The sequence below is a fragment of the Corvus kubaryi genome, unplaced genomic scaffold, assembly GCF_017639235.1.
Source record: "Corvus kubaryi isolate FWS band 111438036 unplaced genomic scaffold, C.kubaryi_AGA036_p1.0 split3-131, whole genome shotgun sequence".
Taxonomy (NCBI): Eukaryota; Metazoa; Chordata; class Aves; order Passeriformes; family Corvidae; genus Corvus; species Corvus kubaryi.
The window spans coordinates 655,839-683,462 of record NW_024582083.1 but is presented as its reverse complement, the minus strand read 5'-3'; the positions used below and the strand labels follow the sequence as shown (position 1 = coordinate 683,462).

Here is a 27,624-nt window from a genome sequence, read left to right as displayed (position 1 = left end):
AGACACAAAGTAATGAGGTAGGTAATTTACTCACCAGCATCATACTCAGTAATAAATACAGGGTTCTACATTTGAAAAGGTGGTGGAGTGGTAAAATGCTGGTCCATCTGGGTCCTGAAGAAAACAAGCCTGTGGTTTTCAAATGCAAGTTCCTGTGTTGAGAAGTCCAGCAGGAACACTTTTTCCCAGCCAAAAAAATTTATAAGGCACAGCTTTCATAATTCTCTAGGGATTTGTTAAAGAAAGAGGATCAAAAGCAATGATGTGATCACAGTGTATACTAAGGATATACATAAAATAACCCAAAAAACTAAAATAGCAATGGGTGTCAGAAAAACATGGATTCAAGTAATTTTAAAAGGCCTGAAAAACCTCCATGCACACTTCCCCAAATGATAGCGTGCTAAGACTGCATTCTTTATTTTTAAACCTCTCGAAGACTGGAATATACATTACAACTTTGTAAGTCAATCCCATCATGTTTTTAGCACTCCGCTTCAGCTCTCCAATAGCTGAGGAGACACCAAGCTTTTACAAATACCTTTACTGGAATATTTAAGCAAGAGGCTCCCAGTTGTGCGTAACATTGCGGCAGTGCGGGTGGAGGCAGAAGCCAGCAGGCTGAGAACCAGTGAGGAGAATGATGTTCACAGGGAAAAGCTGAAGCTCTGAAAGCTCCTTGTGTTTTTAGGCTAATGCTTCAGTCAAATAAAGCAAAGTACAGCTGCAGCTGCAGGATGGGAGTGGGAATTGACAAAGCAGAGGATAATGGCCATCTTCGAAATCTGATTAAAGACGTTGCTTCCACTATGGGGAGTGCAGGCTGGCAGTGTACACATGGATTCAGCAAGGCTTAAGTATCAGTCCCTGCTAAAAATTGATCAATACAGGGATTTCAGCTTCTGTTCACCTGCCATAGTCAAATATATATTTTTTTACTTATTTTTAGAGTGAAGGAGGAAAACACTGCATTTCAACAGGGATACAGATAGAGAAGTAAATGCTTCTATAGAACACATACAGAAGAGGAATCTGAACTACTTCCACCTCTCAAGTAATATTTGAGTCATTCTGCATGTCACTAACACCTTGCTTTTTGTTGAAGCCTGATCTCATCTGCACTTTCACTGGATTGTCTGAGTATTATACCAGATTGCATGTGAAGCAGCACTAAAATTCAGGTGTGGTCTTGAGTAAGCAAAACACCATGAAGTTCTCTAAGGGACTTACCGAGTAGATGAAGTGGTATTTGAAGTGTGAAGAGCAGTTGACATGACAGTACAAAGTGGAAGATCTTTTAAGGGTTTAAGCCCTTCTCAAATACTTCACTGTTATTTCCTGTGCAACAGACAAATACTTACAGTAGATTCAAAAATAGTAGACCACTGCTTCTGTGACTAGTGCAACTCAAGTAGTAGACTTTGAGATTCTAGCTTGTGATCAAGCTGTAGCCTGAGAATGCACTCAGCCCAGAAGATGGATACATAACTGCTCAATGTAGCAACAAGTCCTTCAAAACAAAAGCCAGCAGAATTTACATGTTCTCCATTTCCATTTCTTACTGCTGCCTCTGTAAGTAGTTTAACAGATGGCACTGCTGCAAACCATCCTAACAGATACTGCTTCTTCATTAAAGAGATGATGAGTAAGACACTACATCCCTACATGGTTTTTATCACAGCCTTGTATTTAAAAGCATATGAAAAATATAATACACACATCAAACCAAACCACGTTTATTTCATCAGTCACAAGTGCAAATATAGCAACAAGTCAGATCAGCAAATTACAACACAGAGAAGAATGTCATGTAAATGCTAAGTACACTGACAGACCAACTTCAAAAGAGCAGCAAAAAACAGTGTCTTCAAATAAAAATTTCTATTCTTTTTACCTGTCATCTAAAATAATGTAATAAATCTAGATCAGGAATGTCTCCGATAACTCATGTTTAGCCAGGTATTCTGTTATTAGCAGTTCACATTATCCAGTGTGCAAAAGACCTGCCCAAGCTTCCTAGTAACAGACATTTTGGTTTTAAGCAACTTTCACTCAATATTTAAATAATACAGTGCTGATGCTAGTTAATAACTTCTGCTATTTGATATTATAAATTTAAGAATATATATTTAAAAAAAACTAAGACCAACTTCAGTGTACATACGTAATTCCACCTGGATCCAAAAATGGGCAACATTATAGATAAACCTGATTTTTTTCTTGTCAAAAAAAAAAAAAGATAGACACAAGTCATCTCCCATTTTTTTTCCATCATCTTTTAATCTGTAGTTAAAATATATGCAGTACTTATGTATAAAATAGAAAACATTCCCATTAGAAAGATACTGCTGTTCAATTAGCTGTTTCTCCCTACCTCGTAGTAGCCAGGGAACAAGATTTATGCTAAACACCCAATCACTATTTCGCTTTACAGAAAAGCAAAAGTTGACTTTTACACTGGAAATTTAGTCAGCCTTCTTCTTTGTTATGCACTGTTTCTTCTTCTCTTTTTCTTGATAGGCAATGAATTGCGAGTCTGTACCAAAGATTCTGTCCCACCATGTGAAGGTGGAAGCGTAGTTGCCGATAAAGTTCATGTGATGGAAATCATGAAAACGGGCCCCAGCATAGAAAGGCACCAGATGAAGAGGGTTCAGTGGGACATCGTAGCCACTACAGGGGAGGAAAAAAAGAAAACCAACTAGGGTAAGGATTTTTCTCAGACATAAACTACAAAATATTGACACTAACTTGTCATTTTTATAAAATAAAAATATTTTATAGTATTCCAAGGTCCTGAGGTAATCACTATGATATTGGCTTAATATGAAAACAAGTGCCCTCTACTCCTAGCCAAATCATTCTGTAAATTATCCCACAATGGCTTTGGCACTTGCTTTTCAGCTCAGTTTACTAGGCAATACAAAAAAAATTTAAGCAGGTAACTTAAAAAAATCACTGCCGGCTTAGCAGTTTTAACTAAGAATGACTTTAGGAAGGAGGAACAAGAATAAGTAACATTATCTTTAAGTGCAAGCTACGGACATCAGCACAGCAGCCCATCAGAGAGCATCTCAAATCAACAATTATTGTATGTCTACTCTTATTTTCAGCTTACTGCAAGTTCTTCAAATATATGATCAAAGTAAGATTAAAAGCAGAACAGTGTGCTCTAGAGGGATTCCAACTCTTTTGCTTAGTAGTACTGGAAAGCCTCTTACCACCACCTAGTGGGGAGAGCACAAGGCAATTCACTATAAACCCCTCCTGTGGAGAACAACCTAAAATGATAATTATAACAGGAATTTCCTATTTTGCATCAGTGAGTTTATGGTGTGTCAAAACATATACTTTGGGAAGTCTACAAACAAAATATGACTCAACTTGGAATGCTTTATGCCATGGGTTTACTGGTAGTTTATGTTCCACTAAAACACCTTACACTCAGCTTGCAATAAGCCACTATCTGCTTCATAATATATTTACAAAAACAAAGTCAAGTGTTAATACTGTCATTTCAGAAATGAACTCTCAATGTCCCCTTCCTCTTGAACACAGGAAAGAAAAGCTCATCCATTTGTAAATGAACTAAACTAAGCCTGCTGGGATTTGCCCTAGCATTTTGGAGCCAAATTTGAAACAAGTCAAGAAGAGACTTGTACAGAGACAAGAAGTCTTGTCCTTTTTATTCACAATAAATAAACAAACAAATAAACAAAATAAATGTATGTATTTGTTTTAGAGAGAGCCAGTGGTCACACAGCATAAAGCTTCTCTTGAGCAAGAAAACGGTCTGGCAAAATACTAAACAGAAAGAACTATTGGCTGGAATATCGCTTTTTGTAATTGATTTTTGGTGTTCCAATATGCGTAAGATCACTTGCACACCAAGTGCCAATAGCCAGACATCCTAATGAGGCGCCTAGCTTCTCTAACCCTCCTTGAGAGGCTCTAGCTGAGAGTCCACACTCTTTTAATCAGCAAGACCTGCTGTTAACACCACCTGAGAACAGGAAAGAGTGATAACTCTCCAGGTGGTTGTGCCATTCTTTGCAAGACACATAAAGGCATTTTAGTGCAAAATAAATAGTACATCTGAGGGACAGAGACAGGTGAGTTTGAGACAGATGTAGGGACAAGAGAAAAAATAATTATTAAGAAGCAACGAGCATCTCACCTGTGTACGTCAATGGTTTCCATCAAGCGACAAATCACCCATGCCCACAGAAGAACCACATGGTTACAGAAAACGACGATTCCAATAAAAAAGCCAGTTCCAAGGATGAGTGTTTCCAGAGGATGAGCATATTCTGCTTGCATTCCAAACGGAGACTAGAAAGAGATGACAGACAGGGAACAGTCACCATTTTCAGTTTTATGTACTCCCAAATCAGAACCACCATTTTGCAATATTCTCCCTTTCCCATCACCCCACAAGTCTACAACAGGACAAACGGAACAATGCTGGGGGCAAAGGGAAAGGTATGACTGAGCAAGGGCCATAACACACATATTTAGCTCCTCTTTGGAAAAACAGTAGTCCAAGGTCATAAGGATTATCACTCTAATAGTGATTCCAATCACCTCACTACTAGTTGAAAAGTTAAAAACTTTTATTTAGGCTTACCATCACCCCACGTCAAAACATTATTTCAGGAATATTAAAAGTGTTTGGCAAGTTCCTATTAGCTTTGCTATACATCCAGTCTTGGAAGAAAGAAGGAAGCCAAAATATTCTCAGAAGCAGGACTCACTTAGAAATTTATTATCAAAATAAAAATTAAAAATCTCTCATCTTTGACCATTTTTAAAAATAAATTTTTGCCACTCAAATGTTATTTTGAGATTGATACGACATTTTCTGTCACATACATATATATACACAAACACAGAGTCATTCCTACATTTCGTTTAGCAAAAAAAGACATTCCAGAGAGTTTTCAATCATAGAACACCATGCACAGAGAATAGTTTAAAAAATTTTAACCTAATGCTGAAGGTTATAAAATCATCAGAAAAAAATGAAGTCACTTTGTCTTAAGGGATACTTTAAAATCATTTCTTTTTACCATCAAGAAAAGTTCTTAGTGAAACAGCCATTAGGCTACAGATCACTTCAGTGAGAACTGCTAACCACTCTCAAGAATAATGGCCAAAAGCTGCTCCAGCTAGAGACCTGAGTGGCTGCCAAGAGCAAGACGAAAAAAGCAGCTGCTGCTGCAGATGTCTGTACATATGCACGCATCAATCCATACCAAGCTCCTCTATTGCTGGCAGCATGCATAAACCATCCCCAACCCAGCAGCCTGCAGTTTCCTTTTGGCACAGTCTAGGTTATACACAGCAGCACAGAAATGAATAGCACTGACTCCTGGGTTCCACAGACAGTGCCACCTAAACACAGCAATATCATCTACCAGGTGCAAGCACTGCTGGATCCTACCTGGCTGCAGTCACGTGTGGTTCCTTACCTGATGCTCAATGCCACCTCCAACACCCCTGAATGCAGAACCACCCAAAAAGTGTGCTGCACTGTGCTCTCAATGCAGTACTGCACAATGGGCTATACTGATTCCAGAGGCCCTCATCCAGAGCTGAAATCCCTTCCTTGAATCAAGTACATGACGCACACGCCCTGGTTGTGCAAGAACTGCCTGTCTGATCACGTTCTGGGGATTCATATGCTCTGGGTAACAGCCCAGGTGGTGGGGAACTGATGAACAACCAAACCCAGACACCTACTGTTTCCCTTCCCCTAGCAATGAGACCCATATGGACATTTTTAAAAGTCTGCTTTACCTTGGTCACAGATACGATCAAACTATACCAAGAGTGCGAGCCTTCGTTCACGTGAAACGAGATGAAATAAAATGACGGGGTGTCTTCAGAAACAAAATGGATGACTGTTTTTGATAAAGAGCTCAAAAAAGACATTTATCCTGCTTTCAGAAGGATGCCATTTTCTTAGGTCTTTCAAATAAGAGGTTTAAATAAGTTCTGTGACACACATACTAAAAACTATTATTAAAGAAAAAAATCAAGTAATACATACAACAAACTCATGGTGAACCTTATGGATATACTTGTATATTCTCTTGTGATGCAGCAATCTATGCAGGAAATAGTGCCAGGCATCCTCAATCACCGCACATCCAAAACACTGGGCAACCAGAACATACCTTTAAAAAGCAGAAGATCTATTACTTATACAAAATATTAGCAGACACATAACCCTGAAAGAGAATATAGTTTATATGGTAATAACGGTCAGCAATAAGTTTATACCTATTACTGAATAGCAGTGCATTACTTTTTTAACATGTTAAAAATATTAATTACCAGGTAAAAAGGCTATTGTGCTTATCAGCTCATCTGTTGATATGCTGAAGTGAGTTAGCACATGTTAACCCACTTCAGTTAGCATTAGGTTAACTCACAGAGTTAGTGTAAGAAGCTGTCATTTCAGTATTACAAATGCAGTCTACAGAGAACAACCACAGACTGTGTGAGACCTTGATATAAAAACACAGAGTTGCATCAGCTATCTACACCAGAGAGCAAACAGCTCTCCAAGGAAGATGACGTTCTGTGATAAAAAACTACTGTTGGTGTTGGGGGTGGGGGAGAAGGGGGCACTTTTAGCTAACCCAGCTTTGTTTAAAAGTCTATCAGCTCAGTGCAAGACAAGAAGACTGTGAGGCAGGTGGTACACTCTCCCCTTTGAGGAACACACTACTGCTATGATATAAAACAAGGTCGAGGGTAGAGACACTTAGGAGAAATAAAAAAATGTGGGTAAATAAAACCCCCAGAAAGTCCAACATTTAAACCATCCCACCAGGAATCTTGTTTTGCTTCCATAAGTTCCCTCCTAATCCCCCCTCTCTCCTGAGGATTAGAACATCTTGGGGCCATTTAAAAAAATTTAGAAAATTCTAATGAGCTCTTATAGCAGTTAAGCATCAACTGAAGGGTGATTAACAAACACAATTTACACTGCCAAAAAATTACTTCCTATTAGAGTTGATAACACTAATTGTTAAATATTCTGCCTCCAACTTTATGAAACTCAGCATCACCATATCAGAAAAATCTACGCACCATCTCGGCATCTCTTCCCACCCATATGGGATGTTAAAATACTCTGTGAAGTAATAGGTACCACAAATCAGGGGAAGCTGAATGAAGAAGTGATTGAAGAGGAGGGTTTTGAAACACTTCCACTGTTTTTCCCATGTTTCTGGTTTATCCTAAAATGAAGCAAAAAGAATCAGTTGTATTACAGGTTTCTATTGCATTTAAGTGAAGTGCCACAAAAACTCATTTGGAGTCAGTTTAGTTTCACCTTGGAAGGCAGGTAACATGCCTTCCAATAACACAGATTAACTCAGGCAACACAAATAACATGGGATTGGATTCAGTTTCATCAAAGCCTCATTTTTCTAGGCTAGTGTTTTAAGGTAAGTTGTCTTGTCAGTCACCTCCAAACTACTTTTGTTTTTTCAGTGTTTACAGTTAGCAGGAACATTTGGTACTCAACAGTTTAACACAGTCCAAGTTTGCTTTTCTTCTTCACACCGCAGAATGTGTTTCCATTGTTAAAATAATACAAGGAGAGGCTGAAGATAGAAACTTGTGAAGAAATAATTGTCTTGAAAACATCCAGTTTTTGCAGGGAAACATTCTACCAACTACTGCAATAAATTCAGAAGCTGGTGTCATTAATTTCCGATTCAAATTATAATGATCTAGGGGAAAACAATAATCTTTAGATACTGCATGTGCTTTTGCCTCCAGTTAGGAGTGTGCAATCCATTCCAGGCTTTCTTCACTGTTAAAATATTTCAAAATCCTTTCAAGAGGATGTGCATAGAGGTACTTCAGAGAAGACAACTGCTATTAAATAAGCACACCATGTAATTATTTTATACTATGAAGACACGCCTCTACCACCAGATGCCAGAATTTTATTCACCTTCCCCTGCTGATATAAAAACTATGTATATGAACCTTTACTAACAGTAAGATTGACATACCCTTTCCTCTCTATAGCACCATGGTGAAAAGCATAACCCTTCCTTAGGAAAAAACAACTCCTTTCCTTCACCAAAACTCATTTCTTTTCTTTCCTGATACACAGAGTAATTTTACTTTGTTGCTTCCAGGATGTCCAAGTGATAGATGAAATGGGACCACATACACTGAGAACTAGGATACCACAGTTATATGATCTGCCTGATGTGCTCAAAGACAAGTCAGTGTATAGTTCACAACTTTCTCTTACCTGTTGAATTTTATACTTTTGCATGTATGGTATAAACTGAAAGATAAATCCTGGTACACAGAGCAAAAAGTATGAAACTTCATGAACTATAAGGGATCCCCAAGTTGCAATCTGGAACTTTGTGTAGTTATCCAGCATGTAATTCCAAGCATTTTTAAATGGTTGCTGCAGGGGATTGTCGGGTAAGAAAGAGTCTATATATTCCACTGCCAGATAAGCAGAGTTCAAGATATTAACGCTGTCGTTCATGGCCATGGTTCAATCACAAAACATCACAATTACAGTTCTTCTGTGGTTGTCTGTAAGTAACCTGCAAATTTTGAGAAAAAGTCAATAAACAAAAATTAATCTTCAGAGAAAAAAAAATTACATGATATAGTCATTACCTACTTTTACAGTAAAAACTGGGAAAGGAGGTGAAAGACAGATTCTCTTTGTACAGAATAGCCTAAAAGAACAAAGTTTTAGATTGGTTTTAGAGGCAATCAGCTCCTAGGTTTTGAGGTTATGTCAATGGAGCAAAAGCATAAAGAAGTATTAATTATTAGCCAAATTAATGTCAAGATTTTTGCAGGATAATTGTGTTCTGTAGCAAAAGAGCAACAGAAAGGTTCAAACAAGATTTAAGAGATGAATTAACTGTGATCTCTTGATTATCCAGTCCCATTCTCCTCATGGCCGTGAACCAAAATCCCTGCAAATTACATCAACACTGCAGCTGGCTTGAGGCAATCCACCTTTTCCTGAGTAATGGGCTTTTCCTCACAGCTCCCAAAACCACAGCGGCTGCATTCCTGCAGGTGCCCTGAACTTGTGCCATTTCTACAGACTAGGCTCCTTGGTGGTTTGGCTTGGAATGGACCTTTAAGGGTTATTTACAGTCCACGCTCTTGGGATGGGCAGGGACATTTTTCACTATATCAGGTGGCTCAAAGCACCATCCCACCTGGCCTTCAAACACTTCCAGAGATGGGGCATCCACAGCTTTTCTGGGCAACTTGCTCCAGTGTCTCAGCACTCTCATTGTAAAAAATGTCATTCTTACGCCAAATCTAAACCTACCCACTTTAGTTTAGAAATTTTGCCCTGTGCTTTGTCACTACAAGCATTGGCAAAAAGCCCCCTTTATGTACCACAGGATGGTGACCCTTGAACCTTCTCCGGGCTGCACAACCCCAACTCTTCCAGCCTCTCCCCATTAGCGATATGTCCTCTGAATATTTCCAGGGCCCTCCTCTGGACTCCTTCTAACAGGTCCATCTTCAACTCTCTAACAGGTTTGCAACTCATGGGCCAGAGGACACTCGTCCATCCCCAGCTGGTACACACAGATTAGATCCCACATAAATCACAGAATCGCAGAATCAATTAGGTTGGAAAAGAGCTCTGAGATCATCAGTTCAAACCTATGACCCAACACCATCCTATCAACTAGACCACGGCACGAAGTGCCACATCCAGTCTTTCCTTAAGCACCTCCGGGGAGGGTGACTCCACCACCACCCTGGGCAGCCCATTCCAATCTGTAATTACCCTCGCATACTAAGCAGCATGCCAAGCCAGTACCCAACAACATTAGTTACGTTTTTCTTTCTCAGCAACAGCACCACGATGCTGCCCCTTTCTATTAACAGCAAAAGCATCGTAGCAGACGCCAAGGCAGCTCACAGCCCGAGCTCCCGGGCCGGCGGACGCGCACGGAGACCTAACCACCGCCGCCACCCCCGAACGTGCCGCTGGGGAACCGAGGAGCCAGAGGCCGGGCTGCACCGGGGTCAGGCTCCTCCGTCCCTCCCGGCCCGGCGAGGCAGCAGACACACACCGGCACACGCCGCCCACGCGCAGGGAAGGCCGAGGACAGACGGGCTCCCTCGGGGAACCCTCACCCCGGCACCCGCACCCCCGCACCCGCACCCCGGGCCGCGCCGGCCCTCGCCCCTCACCTGACGGCAGCGCAGCGGCGGCTCCGTGTGTGGAACAACAAGCGCCGGGCCGCCCGCGCCACCGCGCACCGCCCACTGGCCGCGCGGCTCCTCCCGGCGCGACCCCATTGGCCGGCGGGCGGCAGCGGCAGCGGGTCAGGCGGGCGGGGGGCGGGGCCGCGGCGGCGGCTCCCGTGCCGCCATTGGCTGGAGGGGTGGAGTGAGGATAGTGAGACCGCGGCGCGCGGCCAATGGGGCGGGAGCACGGCCGGGTGACGCGCACGACGCCATGGGGCGGGGCCCGCGCGGGTGCGGCAGCGGCGCCGGGAGCGGCCGGGAGCGCGGCCAGGGGCCGGACCCGGAGCCGCTGCCGGGACCGGTACCCGCGGCCAGGGACCGGACCCGGAGCCGCTGCCAGGGCCGGTACCCGCGGCCAGGGACCGGATCCGGAGCCGCGGCCCGTCTCGCCTGCAGGAGCGGCACGGCTGCAGGCAGATGCGTTGTCACCCGTGCAGGTGCCTGCGCCCGCTCCGGCGTTAATGAAAAGATTGAAGTGCAAAAGCGGCGGTGTTGTTATGGCAGCAGCGGCCCAGAGCCGCATTCACGGGGCTGGTGTCATGCGGGTGAAAGTGTACCGTTCAAATAAAAGGTTCCCATTGAAAGCCCCTGCCTCGCCCCACCGTGCGTCACACCGCCCATGGAATTCGGGCACCTACGTGACTCCCAGCCGTGTCACCAATGTCACCGCTCTGATGCTCTCACGGGAACTTAGCGGTGGCCATTCCTGCACTCATGGCCACCCGCAGCTGTCAGAAACACACCTGCAGCAAAAACTCTCAATTCGTTGGCATTCAGACGTTTAGAACACCAAGTTCACCCCCTTCCCTCCACCCCCTTTCCCCCCAGTTTATTTCACTGATGTCAAGATTATTTGGTTTGAGACTCGTATTGAGAAAAACAAGTTTTAAGCGACCTGTTGGCATTAGGAAACAATGTACAAACTTTTATTTGAAGAAAATGTCTCAAATATGACAGTAACTTTGGTCATGTTAAAAGGAGGCCATCCAAGAACAAATAAAAATGTGCTGCTTTATAAGCATGGCCACATACAGTATATTCAGATATTGGCTAATAGAAGCTGAGGTTACACGCATAAATAGGCCTTTGTACCATGCAAGTTCAACGCAATTGCATACATTCACTATAAATTTTCAGTTATTGTCATGCCAAATCACCTTTTGGATAAAAAGGTAAAAAAGAAGTAACATCTAAATGTGACCAAAATTGAACAGGAAAAAAAACCCCCGTAAGTACAGACAACATTTTTATTAAAAAGATATTGAAATTACACCTGCTCAAGAAGTGTTATACCGTCTCTGATCTCCTTCAGCGGGAATTAGTGTTAAGCATTGTTACATATCAAAAAATACATCTCTGTTTTACAACATAGTACTGACATATTCAAAGTACTGTGCCAAATTATAAATAGTAAAATCAGGTTTTGAAGAGTTTCAATAGAGAGCAACTTATGCTCACACAAACATATGCACGTAGTATAGTTATGTAACAAAAGTTTTATAAAAGGAAACAAATTTACCCCATGCCAGCTTGAATTACTGAGGTGGGATTCAATACCTACTATGAAGACTGACAGTTCAATTCCTTAAATATATTTATTAGTCTCTGGAAAAAATAAGACAAAAATTTACTTTCACCAGAATACACACCATTCTTCACTCACAATCCGTTTCTCAGTCATTACTGACAGAAGTCGGTCCTTATGAAAGTGTTGGGGTTTTTTCTGAAGACCTTGCAATAAAAAAAAATGGTCCACCAGACTTCAAGAGTTCAATCAGCTTCTGCTCAACTGCAGAATAATCCTACACATTGCTTCTACCTAGAGTAATCTTCATCATCTGTCATCTGTAATTGTAGACAGTCACATCTTCCACCGTGACTCAAGGTGCAGCTACAAGTAGAGAAGTGCTTAGATACTCAGTCACTTCAAATACACTTGTTGAAGACTGCTTCTAGTGCATAATCAAGTTGAAAATCCCTTTACTGATCATAATGGTTTGTCAATAACTGTAACACCTAGAGGGAGAGGAAAAAAAGGCATAAATATTTAGGCAGTATTTTTTTAATCAAGGAAAAAATACATAAAATTTTAATATGATACATTGCAATCAGCATTTAACTGTGCACCAGCATCAATGTACTTATTTTCCCCTAATTTCTCTTTGACACAAAGCTGTCTGAATCAGTGCGAAGTTCTGAAAGTTTCTGTGACTTGAAAAAACCTGCCACTAATCAAGTTTAATTTTGCCATCAGTGAAATATATACTTAACATTCACTAAACAGTCATTAAATAACTCATTTGAAAAACTGCAATTATTAAAGGAAAAGATTCCTGAAAACAGCTCATTTTCTAAATATCAAATCCCAAAGAATTTCAGAATTGGACACCTTAGACTGAGACACAAATTTCTTGTTAAAGAAACTGGTCATACCAGAATCATCTTTCTGACTCACCACTTATGTGCTAAATCACTCTTGAGTACATTTTAATCCATTTTCTTTTTTCCTTGTAGTGAATAATTATTTGAAGCCATCATTCGAAATGTACCATCAGATTCTTCCTACCCATTTTATTATTTCAGGTTTTACCTATGAAAATACTCTCTTTGGACGCTTTGTCAAATGCTATACTTTAAAAAGTCTATTAGAAATATCTATATGCCTTACCTGCATAGCTCCTTCCTGTACTCATACAAGATGACACAACCGTCCATTTATCAGTTGTTGGATTATAATATTCCACTGTTGATAAATTACAGGAACCGTCATCTCCTCCAACTACATACAAGAGACCATTTACAGCACAAACACCTAAAAAAGTGCAGGAAACCAGTATGAAAATTAGACTTAGACACTGCCCAAAAGCATGTTTTTTATGAAAGCAGAAAAAATCCAAGTACATGCCATTCACAAATGACATTGGCACAGTTCTAGTCGTTGTTGCACATACCTGCATTCCTTCTGCACATGTTCATGTCTGCAACCTGCTTCCAGGTACTGGCAATGGGGTCAAACACTTCAACACTTTTCCTTACCAAAGGACCATCATGACCACCTACTGCATACAATAAATTGTTTAACACACCAACACCTGCAAACATATGAAAATACTCAGAATTAACCATAGAATTATTTGAATGATGCAAAGGAGAAACAACAAATATGTCAGCTAACATAAATCCTTCATTAAGTCAATGTTGGAAACTATTTCAGAAAACATTTGGGTCAGGATGCATTAAAGCAAAGAGACAGTAACTACAGCAAGACACTGATAAAATGCCTTGCGTGCCCATCTACCATACTGCAGCATACAAAGACCAGAGCTGTTCTGCAACAGAAGATTTAGAAAATTTTGGATGAAAAATGACGTGCAGGAAAATGAGGCTTGTAGAAATTTAGGACTAATTAGAAGTGACAGTAAATGAGACAATGTGCTCAGCCAGCATAACAGAAATCTGACAAGATGATAACGTGTAAGTGAATTTTTAGAAAGTAAAAACTGTGCAGTACAGAGGATAAAAGCTGAATGGATAGACATTATACAATAGGGATATTTCCACTGAAGTGTTGGAATACCTTCTAAACAGATAGATGGAACAGAAGTAAACAGTTGAGAGCGAGTACCTTCTCTGGGATTTGAAGAACACCAAGCGTCTTTGAACCAAGCTTCAGTTATCAAAATATCCAAAAGGATATTAAAGGGTGTCCTTTAATCCTAAGGTCTCCTTTACTTTACAACAAAAGCTTATCAATTTGTGAGCTTGGAATGAAGGAGCGAGTAAAGCTACTTCTATCTATTTGCTATTTGGACTGCACATACTGGAAAGATGGAAATGGGGGAAGCGGAAAGAAAGGCCTCTTCATTTATTTCTCCCTTTATAATGCATTATTAGAACCCAAACAATGAATTTGAGAAATATGGGGGTTTTTTTGCATTAAAACTTCTGAGTGATGGACCATAAAGACAACTTAAAAAGCACTTCTATGAAAGTATACTGGGAAATCTAATAAATGCCACATTTAAGACTATGAAACTCAAAGCAGAGATACAGGTTTGCAAATACAGCTCATAAAGGATTCCATGGAAAGGGAACCACTTAAAATCTTTTTTAAAGGGAAACAACAGATATGAATGCAAAAAATCAGGTAAGTCCCTCAAAGAAAAAAAAATATTGGAGGTTGAAAAAAAAAAAGAAAAAAAAAAGAAAAGAAGAGAACCCCGAGACTTTAATAACCAGCTGAAATATCTTTGAAAACATAACACTAATTTTGTATTTAAGAGTCATTCCTATATGTGGAGAGAAATTACGCCTGCTGAAATGACTAAATTTTCTTATTAAAGAGACTGATTTTAATAATTAAAGGAAGAGAGGAAGGAAACATGGAAGCTAATTGGTACTGTAAATCTGAAAAATAGCTTCTCGATAGGACACTCTTATAAATCATGCTATTTAGTGCTTTATCAGTGATATTCACTATTAACATTTTCCCATATCCTTACCAGTTAATTTAATTCCTCTTTTATTGCTATTATTTCTAGCTATCATGCCACAGCACAGTATGACAACTTTTCTTTCTCCCACCCTGATCACACTTTATTAGATAGGATAGTAAAACATTCATCTTTTGTAGAATTAAACATTACAGAGCTAGAAGGAGGGCTATGATTTTCAGTTTAAATATGTGATGTGATGTGATGTGATATAAATCCCCCCACCCATGCTTTCAATAGAGTTACTGGCCTTCCTATTCTGTGTGTAGAGTTTTCCCTCTGCCACATTGCCACTTTTTTCTTTCATAGCTCCTTATTTTTAATAATGTCCTCCATTCCTCCATGGTGCTTCATTTTCCCTTAATCCCACACCCAGTTTCCAGGTCCTACCTTATTTCTTGCTCCTTCCGTCTGTATCCTCTTGTTGCCGTCTTCTGAGTTCTCCTTTCTTTGTTATTTTTCTTCCCTGCCCATTTTTCAGGACCCTGTCTTATATCTCTCAGCCCTCCCAAATGGCCTATATCTGGATCTGAAGTTCCTCCTCCCAATATGTTGCTGGAAACAGATCTGTCCCTGTATTGATCAACTGAGAAGCAGTGGGTACTAAAGAAGAGTAACTGAGGGTTAACCTCTGAAAAGTTGCTTTTGAGTGAAGCTGAAGCAGTAGGAACAGAAGAGATAAGCTTAAGTTCCTTGAGATGACCAGACATCCAAAAGTTTAATACAGGAATAAAATTCTCTTTAGTTAGCCCCCATAACACCACCAGGACTGATTGCCAGTCCAAACAGTTCTGGTGGGTTTGGCTATTTGGCCTCTACAGCCAAGCTCAATCAACAGTCACAATTTTCACATTACCACCCACTCCTCTGCCATGCAAAAATATAATTTTTCACGTAAATACACTGAGTGGCACAGAACAATGCTGATGATTTTACTCAATTATATGAATCTGGAATAACTGTCTACATTCAGTTTTCCTCTCCATTTTTTTTATCAGTGGACAAGGTAAAATGCAGAACACAGTTGAGTAAGCAAACACAGGGACAAGGGAAAAGAGGAGAGGGGCAGGAAGATCCCAGTAGTTAGTATATTTAAGGAACTAAATTTCAGAGTTGTAGAAGAAATTCAACATTTAAAAAAAATCTGAAAACATCTACTGTATAAATAGGCTACAAGCACAACAACCATTTGCAAAAAAAGAGCATCAAAAAATAAACCCCAAATGCTGAAACAAAATGTGCGTGTAGGCAGACTGCAAAATGAAACTTTGTTACAACCCACCAACACTATTTGTCTTTGTAATGATCCTTGTAACTTGCCCATTTTATATAAATATTTTTCTCAAAACTTGCCAATATTAGACAGGAATATTTTCCAGTACCCTTACTGCAACTCTGTCCAGTTTTTAATCCAGAATTTACTTCCAAGAAGCACAGACTGAGTTACTAGAAGTTTCACAAGACAACTCTGTTTTCTTGAGGTACAGTGTATTGTGTTTCCTTCGTTAATATCAATTTTAGTTTAGAAACACAACTGAAACATGACTTTTAGTAATAAGAGTTATCAGCTTGCTGATTTTGTAAGGATATGATGGAAGTGTAACAGACTATCTTAATTTTAGTAATGAATTTAGTACTTTGATAGATTTCTTTTGCAATTATTTGAACCTAATTTAAACATCATTATACAGGTAAAAACTGTTCAGAGTTAACAAAGAATAATGGAAGGTAAGATGAAAAATTGGGATAAGTACTAATCATATACTGAGCATACTAGAAGTCCATACAGATTTGTAGCAATATCTCTTCCCATTATGAAGCATTAATGCAATCACCAGTAAATATTTGAAGGGTGTTGCTAAAAACCACCATTAAGTACTTGGCAAAAAAGTGACTTAACTACTAAAAAAATAAATGTAGAAAATAATATCATGGAATTTGACTTGAAAAAGTCCATGGGAACGCATCTAGAGAAATAAAACAACTTCTGCAAGTTGAAAAAACCTGAAATACCAAAAGACAAATAGAGGACAGTGAACAGTAAATGAGATTCAAGTCCATAATATAAATAGATAATGAAAATGCTAAAGTCAATTTGGAGCTGTGGAAGCATCATTTCATTAAACAAAAGTGGAATACCACAGGCACTTTTAAAGATGTCTTTAAAGAGAAATATACATACTCAGAATTGCAAGAAGGCAAAAAGAAATCCACAAAAATAAAAAGAAGGGATTTTTAAGATTATACAAAAATAAATGGATATACCTTGCCTAAATGAAAAGGAAGTAACATGTAGTAGACTGTACATGTACAGAGGATGTAAACACCAGGTGATGAGAAGAATTACTGAAGGTGAAATAAAGGGTACATAAGTAGAACTAATAGGATGAAACCAGTAATACAAACTTAAGAATGAACAAGGACAAAATTTCCTGCAGTGAATCAGAATGCAGAACAAGTCCTCCAAAGAGGTGGAAACCTAGTCAGAGTTCACAAGTAAAGTCAACCTGAAAATGCTGTTAGAATAATCAGCCCTCACTGGCAAAGAGATCTTTGTAGAAAAGACATTTTTTCATCCTTGCTGTATAGATTTTGATACTTCAGAATTGAGGTGATCGTGATTATTACAATCCATGAGTGTTAGTCTATGTTAAAAACCATCAGAAGTTGTGGGAAGAGGAGAAATACAAAAGTATGAAAAAACAAAGAGAGATATTTACTATGAACAGACCGAATCTTATTCTGTAGAACCGTTTTGTTTTTATAACCTACTGTGTATCAGCCATTTAGGACTAGCACATCCCATTAGATTCAGACTTTAGCTTACCTTTTATATTTTTAGATACATTTTAAACCCATGCATTTTCATCTTTACAAGGACAGCTGCTCCTTGTGCACTCACCTGCCCCACTCCGCCTAGTGCTCATTTCTGCGACATAGCTCCACTCATTGGAATTGGCATCATAGCATTCTACTGAACTAAGGCACTGCCGTGACGCTCCGTCGTAGCCACCAACAGCATACAGCTTACCTGGGGGGGAACCAAAGGAGCCTGCCAGCTGTTCATGCACCCACAGGGACTGGCACACAGGCAAAGAGGAAGGCATCGCTCTCTGATTAGCTACTAATCAGCACCAGTCAATCACTTACTGAGTTTCTATAAAACTGTTTAGGTTAGCATGCCACAAGCTGTTGTCATTTTTAGGATGTAAAGGCACCCAGTAACCAACAACAATGGGAGTCAAAATATTTTAAATTGCCTAGCTGAAATACAGAGGTAAGGTTTTTAATTAAGCATTGTTCAAAAGCAAGCTAATTCAAGTATGTTCAATACTGGAAGCTCACAAATAGGCTTCCTAGAAATATCATAAATTTAGATGAAAATCACTTGTACAGTCTGCATTTTCAGATTACAAACAGCAGTGGTTCCTATGCAGTTAAAACACATACACACCTAAAACTGTTTTAAGACCCAGGAGCCAGGCCAGGCCTTCATTGTGCAAGTGACATCCAGGCTATTCACCACCAAGCTGACTGGAAAGTCAGCAGTTTTCCTGGCACTGCCCTTGGGATTGTCCCCAGCGTGCAGGCAGCAAAGTCAGCCACAGATAAGAGAGCTGACAATACAGCAGTGCTACATCACTAAAGACCAAACGATAAGGTCATCACGTCAGCTCTCTGACTTTGCTGACATAGGTAACCTAGAGCTTAGCGAGCTTTTCCTCAGCTGGCCTCAGGCATAGCTGAAGCTCTGAAAAAGAATTTAAAACTACTATGCTAAAAACTGGTGAAACTCAAGTAGAATGATTACATATTTTTCATACCATTTGAATTACAAGGTTGAGCAAAAACATAAATCTGAAGTATGTTTTCAAAAGTAAGAAAAACTAGTAGGGTAAATGATTGCATTTCCCACCATTCTTTTTAATATCATTTGTCAACTTACCTCCAACAACACCTACGCCAACACTACTTCTTCTTGTGTTCATTGGAGCTACATGAAACCACTCGTTAGTCTTCAAGTTGTAAACTTCGACTGATGACAAACCTATGATGACAATATAACATTTTCCCTATAAATCTGGGTGCAACGTACTGCCTAGCTTTCAGGGAACTCTTCATATCTGAAAATTCAAATTATTTCATTTTAAGGACTGTTAATTACTGAACAAAAAGCAAAACTGATGTCCTAGAGATAAGTAATTACAGTCAAGCCATTCTTTGTGTCTGAAAATGGGAAAATTACTGAAAACTTTTGTGGAACTGTGAAAAATTCTTCCCTGGATTTTTTCCTTTCTTTTTAATTAAGTCACACACTTTCTCCTATATATGCTTCTATAATAGTTACTCAGCAAAAGGATCACTTCTGCACAAATTGTTTAATGCATCTAAGTAGAGAATGAACAGTGTATGTCTAAAGCCTTCTCACAGGTCAGAAAAAGCTGTTTATAATCATATTTACACCTGAAAATGCAGAAATAAATTTTGTATGCAAACAGGACAAAACAGAGCAGATCATTTTTCTCTCAGATCTTCCACAAGTTAAGGACTCTGACTATAGAAGGAATACTGGAACAGAACTTGGCAGAAGTTCACTAGTCATTAAGCCTGAACTCTTAGGAGCAAACAGTGCGTTTTTCAGGAAGGGGGATGTGACCACTTAAGCACATTCCACATCACAAGATGCCAGGCTACCCTCATGCTCGGTTTCACCACAAGTACCAGCAAAAAGAGACATTAAAATTTGATACAGTCATGTTAAAAACCATTCAGAAGTGCCTAAGGCAAACATACCTGTACTCCCATCAAACCCTCCCACAGCGTAAAGAAGGCCATTTAATACAGCTGCTCCCAGGGTGCTCCTCCTGTCCTGCATGTTAGCAACACTTGTCCACTGGTCTTTCACTGGATCATAGGAATCGACGGTACGAACTCTCAAAGAGCCATTGAAACCACCAACAGCATAAACCATGCCTCCCATGTAAACCATTCCTAGAGCAGGGAAATGGGGAGGAAAGACGAGTGCTTCAGTCTCTCTGCCAATTCACTGTATTCTGTACTGTCCTAAGTATGCAGACACTTGACACAAATTACAGTACTCACTACACTTGTCGTGCTTTTGACAGTCTCCTAGAACCACACTTCATTCAGATTAAGCCCTAGTATTTCTGACACTTTTTGTTTCCAACAGTGCACATTTCTGAATACCATGCTTGCTGAATTTCTTCTTGCTTAAATCGCTCAGCTGCTTTAAGATCACATTTTCATGTTTTTAATAGTGGATGATCACTTCTTCACATTATTTCATTTAATAATACTAGGGTATTTTAATAGCAAAATTACAATGCATTAATATTTAAATTTATTTATCCCTTGTTTCTGTGGGAGGTAATAAAGCAGTTTATCCTACAGATTACAAACTGAAGCAGAAATTAAGCACAACTTATCAAAGTTGTATCATTCCACATTAGCAAGTAATTCATATGATCAGTGAAGGCAAGGTTTAGCCCTTCTCAGATAAGTATCTCAAGTACTGTTCCAAAGAACATACAATGCTTTATACAGATGCCTAAATTCTGAAGTATTACCAACCACAACAAAAAAATTAGGCATCCTTACCTGCCCTACATCTTCTGGAAGGCAATTCAGCTACCTGATGCCAGCGTTCTTCTTTAAAATCATAGCATTCAACACTGCGAATTGCCTTTGGTGCCTGTCCCCCAACTACCATCATCAACTAACAGGGAGATAAGAATAATTGTTAGTTATTTGCACATATGAGAGCACCTGAAAGTTCAAAGAAGTGTTAAAAAATAAAGCAAGCTTCTGTACAAGAAATATTTAAAGGATGGCTCTCCTAAATTAGAAACTGGAGTCTTGTGAACCAGGCAAAATTAGTTGTTAGGTATTTTCTAAAATAAATTTAATCCCTAGTTATTTTGTCCAGAGGAAATACCACGGGTAGAAAAGCAGGTAGCAATTAGCATCTCAGTGTCTTGGGGTGACTTTATGATGTGTATCCCGTATCGCTACCCTATGCCCAGAATTAATTCTTGTGCCTTTCTATGCCTCTAAACTGAGCCTGAGAGGGGGAAGGAAAAACTGAGCAAAACTTTTTCAAAGCAGTTTGCAGCTTGTTCAAGGTCACACATTTTTCCCAGCTGCGGCAGGGGAGGGAGGAAGCACCCGGCTTGCTGCTCCCAGGTCAGTTTTTGGCCAGTGGTTCAGCTGCTTTTTCTCCGGAGAGAGACTGAGAGTTGAATTTTTTTTCCTTCCCTGAAATTTCAGATTTTCTCCCTTTTCTGCTGAACTGCTTCAGTATCAGAGCACATCAGGAGGACTTTCCACTGAGCACAGAGGGCCTGACCCTGGGCCAAGCCCCAGCTAAAAAAGGGAAGACTCTAACACTTTCCCAGTTTTTTCCTCCACAGGGAAAGATTTTATTATTTAGCATTATTTTCCTTTCCTGTGTGTTTGTTAAATAAATAGCTTTTATCTCTTTCACTTTCCTTTGAGGAAAATTTATTTTTTCCCGAACCTGGTGGGGGAGGGGTGGTTGTGCCTTCTCTCAGAGGATCTCTCTCTAAATTTGGCCAAACTGGCACACTCAGTAAAGCTCCTACAAAAGAGGGATCTGTATCTTCACATCCTACTGTGATCTTAGATGTAAGAATTCAATGTCTATGATGTGTAATGGAACTGTGACCATCCATCCCATAATAGTCTTATCTTGTTCTTCCAAGAAAAATGTGCTAAATCTGCTGAATTGAATCTCCTATTCCATTACTGCAGTTGTCACAACAGTACTATGAGAAAACTTCTTCATTGCAAAGAAGAAAGTATCTAATGTTTGTTTTTTGCTAAAATGAACTAAAGATTGAATAAAAAGTCTCATTGCAGAAGCTTCAGTCATTCTGTGTTTTGGTTTGGGGTATTTTTGTTGGGTTTGTTGTTTTTTTTTTCCAACAGGCTTACTTCTCCATAATTGTATATTTCTCAAAAGCTGAAGCACTTATTAAAAAATGTTTTCTGGGAGGGCAGGTAATGGTGATGCTCTGTGTAGGTGGGAGGCTAAAAAATCTATATCATAAGTAGTATGGAGTGTAAAGGTAATCACTTGTTACATTTTTATGATAAATAATTCTTGTACAAATCTTTTACAGGAATACCCCAAGAGACAGTCCTACTCTCATGAAAGCTTTTAAAATGAAGTTTGAAATCGTAAATATTTTGGAAAAATAAGGGTCTTACTTTTGGAAGGCTAGCAGGTGTTCTCAATTTTGTTCGCGTGCTTTTCATCAATGCTCGTTGCTCAGTTGGTAGCAAGTGATACTTCATAGCTTCAATGAGGTAATCTTTACAAGCACTGCTGTTCTTAACCAGTATTTCCTCTTCCACTCTCTATTTATAGAACAAGGTTTATTAATTTAAAAAGGTCTGAGCATGTTAAGGAAGTAAAACAGAAATCACAATCCAAAGTGCAATAAAGCCTATGATCTATCACTCAAATGCAGAGTAATCTAACTTTTTAGACTATAATTTAACCAGTAGGACACGAATTTGTGTTGGAAATGTGCAGTTACTAAAAAAAAAAAAAAAAATCAGAAGATGCTTATTGTTAATTAGCAAGTGGAAGAAACAGTGATAGGCAAGGTAAAACACTCTTCTTACAACTGGGCACGTTTCTTGATTTTTAAAATACAGACAGTACAGAACACTTTTAGTGGAGAATAATTTAAACAACTAGTAAGCCAGTCCACAACAGTAAAAACCACAACAGAACACAATGGCAAAACAGGCCTAAATCATACCCAAAACAACCCACACAAAGTGGAGATTTGTATCACAAAACCAGAATTTTTAAAATAAACACCTACCAACATACTATTATACCTACTAACCAATCTTAATACTGAACTCATATTGCCAATCTTAAATATTTGACCTGACACCAAAATATCCAAATGAGCTTCTAAAATTTGAAAAAATGTATTTTATCTGAACCAGGTAAAAGAATGGTTCCTTTGTCATTAATTCCTAATCAGCTTAAAAACCAGATATAATTCTGAAGTTGAAAATTCACTTATGAGAACAAATCCTTTATCAAAGATCGCATTACAAATGAAACCTAACCTGATCTCAGTGAATTACATTGTTCAGATTCCTAGGGTGGTATAACATGCAGTCAGCCAAATAGATAAATTACTTATGTAAGTCATCCTCTGTGTGGCAATCCCTCACCTCACTGTGTGTATATGCACATGAGTATGTGGTAGTGGCTGTTTGTTTACTTTTCCTATCACTAACATACTACATCGACACTGTTGTTTAAATTTAAAATTATCTATCTGGCATTAAAATAATCAACAGAAATGTTCACATGCAGAATAACTAGTATTCCTTTTTGCTTACCTGAACTAAATACTCCCGGGAAAGCAAAGGCAGCCGAACATGCTCCATCAGACGTGCCATTAACTCCTGCCTTACATCTTTGTCATGGTTTACCCAGGCTATCACTGCTTCAAATACCTTCCAGAAAACAAACAAATCAAGTTTCTTGACTTACAAATTCATAAGCATGAAAACATCAGCGTGCCTCCAAAAATAGTTTTGCTTATAGTAAAACTCCTAACGTTAAGAACAGATGACAGCAGTTACAGCTCCCAGTATTTCCATATTTATCAATCACAAAATTATGAAGGTGCATTATCTGGTCTCTTTTTGTATCTACTCCTCTACTGGTGCTTCAAGGATACCTGTGCTACATTGACAAAATGCACACAGTGACTTCAGATACTGAAAACCAGGCAAACAAACAACGCAGCAGCAGCACTATTACAGTCTTCATATTTTTCTTCCTTTCTTGGAAAATTGACCTGCCACATCACCATTCAAATGACTTATCACTGAGTCTTACTAGGAGAAGTGATCTCAAGCCTGGTTTTGCCTCCATTGCACAGTAGCTCATCATTCACTAGAGCATTAAAGCCTTAATTATACTCCACAAAAGCAGCATCATGTGTATCTAAGTGATAGATCCAGACCTTCAGGGTATTACAGGAACAAAAGCATAGCTTTGCTAGTTGCTGTTTAAGCAGATAGTTCTTAGATTCAAAGTTTCAATAAGGCTCTAAAAAGCTTTTAAAAAGCTCAAAATGAATACATCCACAACCTGAAAACCATTAGAGGTTTACAGAGATACCCTGGGCTCACTGAAGAACACAGTATTTCAGAAACGGCTTTAAAAAATTGAGATCTAGGCTAAAGGTGAGCCAACACACATTAAACTCCAGTTAGGTAATACCAAGCTACCTAGCCATCTCTGCAACCCACACTTGTTCAGTTAGGCTAAACAGCTCGCATATACATACAGAGGTTTAATACCTTTGTGGGACTGCTGATGCTAAAGTTAGTAAATGGCATATAATTGCTCTTCAAACTTTGAGTTATTTATCCCTTGGTAAACCAAACTCCTGTGGATGTGACTCAGCATGTGTTCTGGCTGTTCTGCTTGAAGATGAGAAGGAATTTCCATTTAATGTGCTTTTGGTTCTTGGTTTGTTTTTTTTTTTCCCGAAGGGTAATGTGATTTAATACAGTTGAGACTAATTTTCAACATCAGACTGACAAGCTTTTGGGAAAAGTCCTTTAAACTTGAGCACAATACCTGCCTAATTTCACTACAGAAACACGTAACACATCCAAAAAAAGTGTACAAGATCAGTATGAGCAAGCTCGCTCTTTCACATAATAGGATAAAAAGAATAATGGGATACAGATTGTCTTACCTTCTCCTCTGAGGGAATTGTGAGTTTGTCACTGGATATAAGACTGCACACCTGCTCTACGCCAAGATTGAGGTATTCTTCACTAAGTACAACATCGGAAAAGTGCTGTTCTGTTTGGAGGAAAAGAAATACGCTAACATAGAGTGTGACACATATCCAGGGGTATAACAAGCATTAAAGCAGCAGGGGAAAACAGAGGAAAAGGATTCAATATGCATGCTATTTTACCCTATCTAGAAGCAATACACTGACTTAAAAGCTCTTCTATAGGTTAAAGCTTTTTTAGGTCTCACAAACAGCTTTTCTATTTAAAGATTCTTTAACTGAAATATTAAAACACATTATACTAAAACTATTGTAGCAATTTTCAGATGCTTGCTTCATCTCAGTACTTGTCCATGAGAATTACCTGTGTCTCATTTTGCTAAATTCGTACACAAAAATACAGAAAAAAGACCCCAGAGTCTGTATACTCTGTATGTTGTTGACAAGCATGTTTTAAACTTGTAGTTTGACATGAACAGTGGTTGATTCTTTAGAGCCAACCAGCAACGTCAAACAAGTCCTATTGCATCTCTCAGAGCCTCTCCAAGGTCATAAAAATACTGCATATTGCAATCTCTACAACGTGCAGAAGGTATGTAATTTTTCCTAATTTTTTTTAAACCTCAACTTAAATAAAACTGAAAAAATTTAATGTTTCCAAGTCACCATTCAGTTATCCAGTTGCCCCCTCCCTTCCTTAAAACTGCTTTTTATGGCATTCTTTTGCTTAAAAAGCATTCAGTTAAATTATTTTTCCCCTTCTTCTGCTATTCTTAACAGAGGTTAGAAGGGACAACTGTTATTAAGAACTTAGGAGTTCTCTCAAAATTAGAATAAATTAAAAAGAGGCCAGCAAATGTACTCAAACGAAGGAACATTTTATAGCCTTTTCTATCACTCTACTAGTACTACTATAACTAAGACTCCATACTTGAGAAACTTGTCTAAGCTGTTTAAAAAAAAGAATGCTGAATGCCTAAGCTCAAGAAGTCTAATCTTTCAACTTTGCAGGGTATAACAGCTTTTTCAGATGCAATCATCATCAGTACAAGTCCCTCTAATTCTGCAGCACTCTCTTATCATGGACAGGTAGTATTTTCTGCAGTACTTCAAGCAATGGGAAAGAAAGGATGAGAAGAAATACTATTGATTTTTACAACATCTCCATTACTTTTCCACTCTTTACAATTCTTTTTGTATCTGTTTGCTTTTCAGACAAGTATGCAGTTTCTCAAGCTAAGTATCTGATGAGTTTTATTGTTTGCAAATAGCAATTGAGAAAGGTAATTTGTATAGATTCATTTTACAATAAACTCCAGTTTCAGGTGACACAAACCAGTATGCCTGAGCGTACTGAGAAGCTGAGTTCAGAAGCAAGCAAAAAGGGGAAGCAACACACATCCACATCTCAAACAAATCTGAGGTTCTGAAGCATTGTTCATCTCTCCTTGAGAAATACGATGCAACAGTGGATCACATCCAACAGGATATATTTCATAAAGTAGAAATATCTGGTTGATTTTATGGACTCATATATAACAGCCTTGCTTTTTAAAAGTTGATTTAGATCATGCACTAAGTAGGAAGAGATCCAGCCTCTAAACCAGGAGAGGTAAAAGTTGAGAATTTTCAAAGCAATACAATGAATGTGAGGCTGTCTCCTGTTTTCATGCTAGAAAGAAAACGATAAAAGAGAATCCAAAAAAATAAACAGTACTTGAACAAAAACTGTTTTACTGGATGCCAGCCTCTTAAAGCATAAAACAAGGCACATGGTCAAGAGGAGTGAAAAAAGGAGAAACACTAAACCAAACTACTCAGTCAATAGCTACAGATCCTCAGGTGAACGAATTACAGGCAAAAGAGAATTAGAGGAGATTTCTACATAAATTTTAGTCATCAAAAAGGAGGTAAGGTGAAATAACTTGTCTCGTAAGAATCAGATCGCTTGTTGTCTAGGAGACCATGGTAACTGATAGATAGATAACATTCGGGAAAAAGCCAATTGCAATTACAGCTACATGGATTATTTACAATAATTAAAAACTGAAAAAGAACAAGGAAATATAAAATCAATTAAATCCACCAAGGGCAATTTATGTAATGCTGGTTCAAGTGTTGAAGACAGAATGCTTCATTTTATATAAAAATTATGCTTATGAAATTCAAACTTTTTGCATCCTTTTAGCAAGAAGGATATCAGCATCTTCGAAATAACGTGATTCAGTACTAAAATTTCAAGAAATCACACTTAGATCCTCTTTTCCCAATAACGATGAAAAATAGTACTGGAGGTGTGCGGATTTTTTTGCCTTCTGGGTCAGGATTTGTATTATCTCATATTACTGCTCACATCCTGAAAGCTTTGATAATCTGGAGATACTAACATCAAACATATGATTAAATGTTTAAATATTTCATGCATCTGTCCCCTGTAAAATCTCAAATGATCTTGTTTTTTATTTATTGCATTGGGGAACATACTCCTTTCTTTATGAACATCTCTTAGAGAAGCAAAGAGAGAACTACCCAGATGGAAGTTTCCATGAGAGAATAAAATAATTATTTTTTCCCAAATCAGAATTTTCCACACAGTATGCAACTTTGACAAATTTGTACTGGAATCCTGCCCCATTTCTTGCCTCTTTACCCAGAAATTGAAGCCAGCTGGCTCCTGAGTCTGGCAGCCTGGAAGCAAGCTGGCTTAGGAGCTGCAGAGGCTTGGCTTCTAAATTCCCGCTTCCTAAGCAAGTAGAGTCCTACTTCTTTATTATGAAGACTAAACTCTGTCTTAAAAAAAAAAAAAAAAAATCCATTTTAGGACATTTCTAAAATATCTGTTCCAATTGCATATGAAAAACAGATTTTCACATTTTTGCAACTGAGTCAGTTTCTATCTGAATAGCTAAAGAGCTGTCCTTGTGTGCCCTGTGCCAGTAGGATGGGATAAACTAAAAAGTCTTTAACAACACGAAAGGGGCTAGTAACAAAATGTCTGTAAGTACAATAAACAA

At 38.8% G+C, this 27,624-nt stretch overlaps 2 protein-coding genes across 6 annotated transcripts in view; both read right to left on the bottom strand.

Moving 5' to 3' along the window:
- Window positions 1-1,720: 1,720 nt before the first annotated feature.
- On the bottom strand, window positions 1,721-10,322 carry MSMO1 (methylsterol monooxygenase 1). The gene is made up of 6 exons (XM_042014924.1): window positions 10,228-10,322; window positions 8,285-8,594; window positions 7,102-7,250; window positions 6,053-6,179; window positions 4,178-4,332; window positions 1,721-2,673 (listed from the first exon to the last, which is right to left on the bottom strand). Exons 2-6 carry the CDS (start codon window positions 8,537-8,539, stop codon window positions 2,466-2,468), a joined length of 894 nt encoding a protein of 297 aa, XP_041870858.1. The 5' UTR covers window positions 8,540-8,594; window positions 10,228-10,322; the 3' UTR covers window positions 1,721-2,465.
- Window positions 10,323-11,182: 860 nt separating this feature from the next.
- The window catches only part of KLHL2 (kelch like family member 2), a 56,963-nt gene continuing 40,521 nt past the window's right edge, over window positions 11,183-27,624 (bottom strand). For 4 of the 5 annotated variants that reach the window (XM_042014860.1, XM_042014856.1, XM_042014857.1 and 1 more), the window contains 10 exons: window positions 24,566-24,675; window positions 23,190-23,306; window positions 22,029-22,178; window positions 20,397-20,514; window positions 19,572-19,769; window positions 18,724-18,825; window positions 17,680-17,808; window positions 13,236-13,376; window positions 12,953-13,096; window positions 11,183-12,300 (listed from right to left, as the gene is read on the bottom strand). In XM_042014860.1, the coding sequence (XP_041870794.1) occupies window positions 12,272-12,300; window positions 12,953-13,096; window positions 13,236-13,376; window positions 17,680-17,808; window positions 18,724-18,825; window positions 19,572-19,769; window positions 20,397-20,514; window positions 22,029-22,178; window positions 23,190-23,306; window positions 24,566-24,675 (1,238 nt within the window). In that variant the 3' untranslated portion in view covers window positions 11,183-12,271. The remainder of the gene's footprint in view (window positions 12,301-12,952; window positions 13,097-13,235; window positions 13,377-17,679; window positions 17,809-18,723; window positions 18,826-19,571; window positions 19,770-20,396; window positions 20,515-22,028; window positions 22,179-23,189; window positions 23,307-24,565; window positions 24,676-27,624) is intronic. The other variant, XM_042014858.1, reaches the window with a different exon arrangement.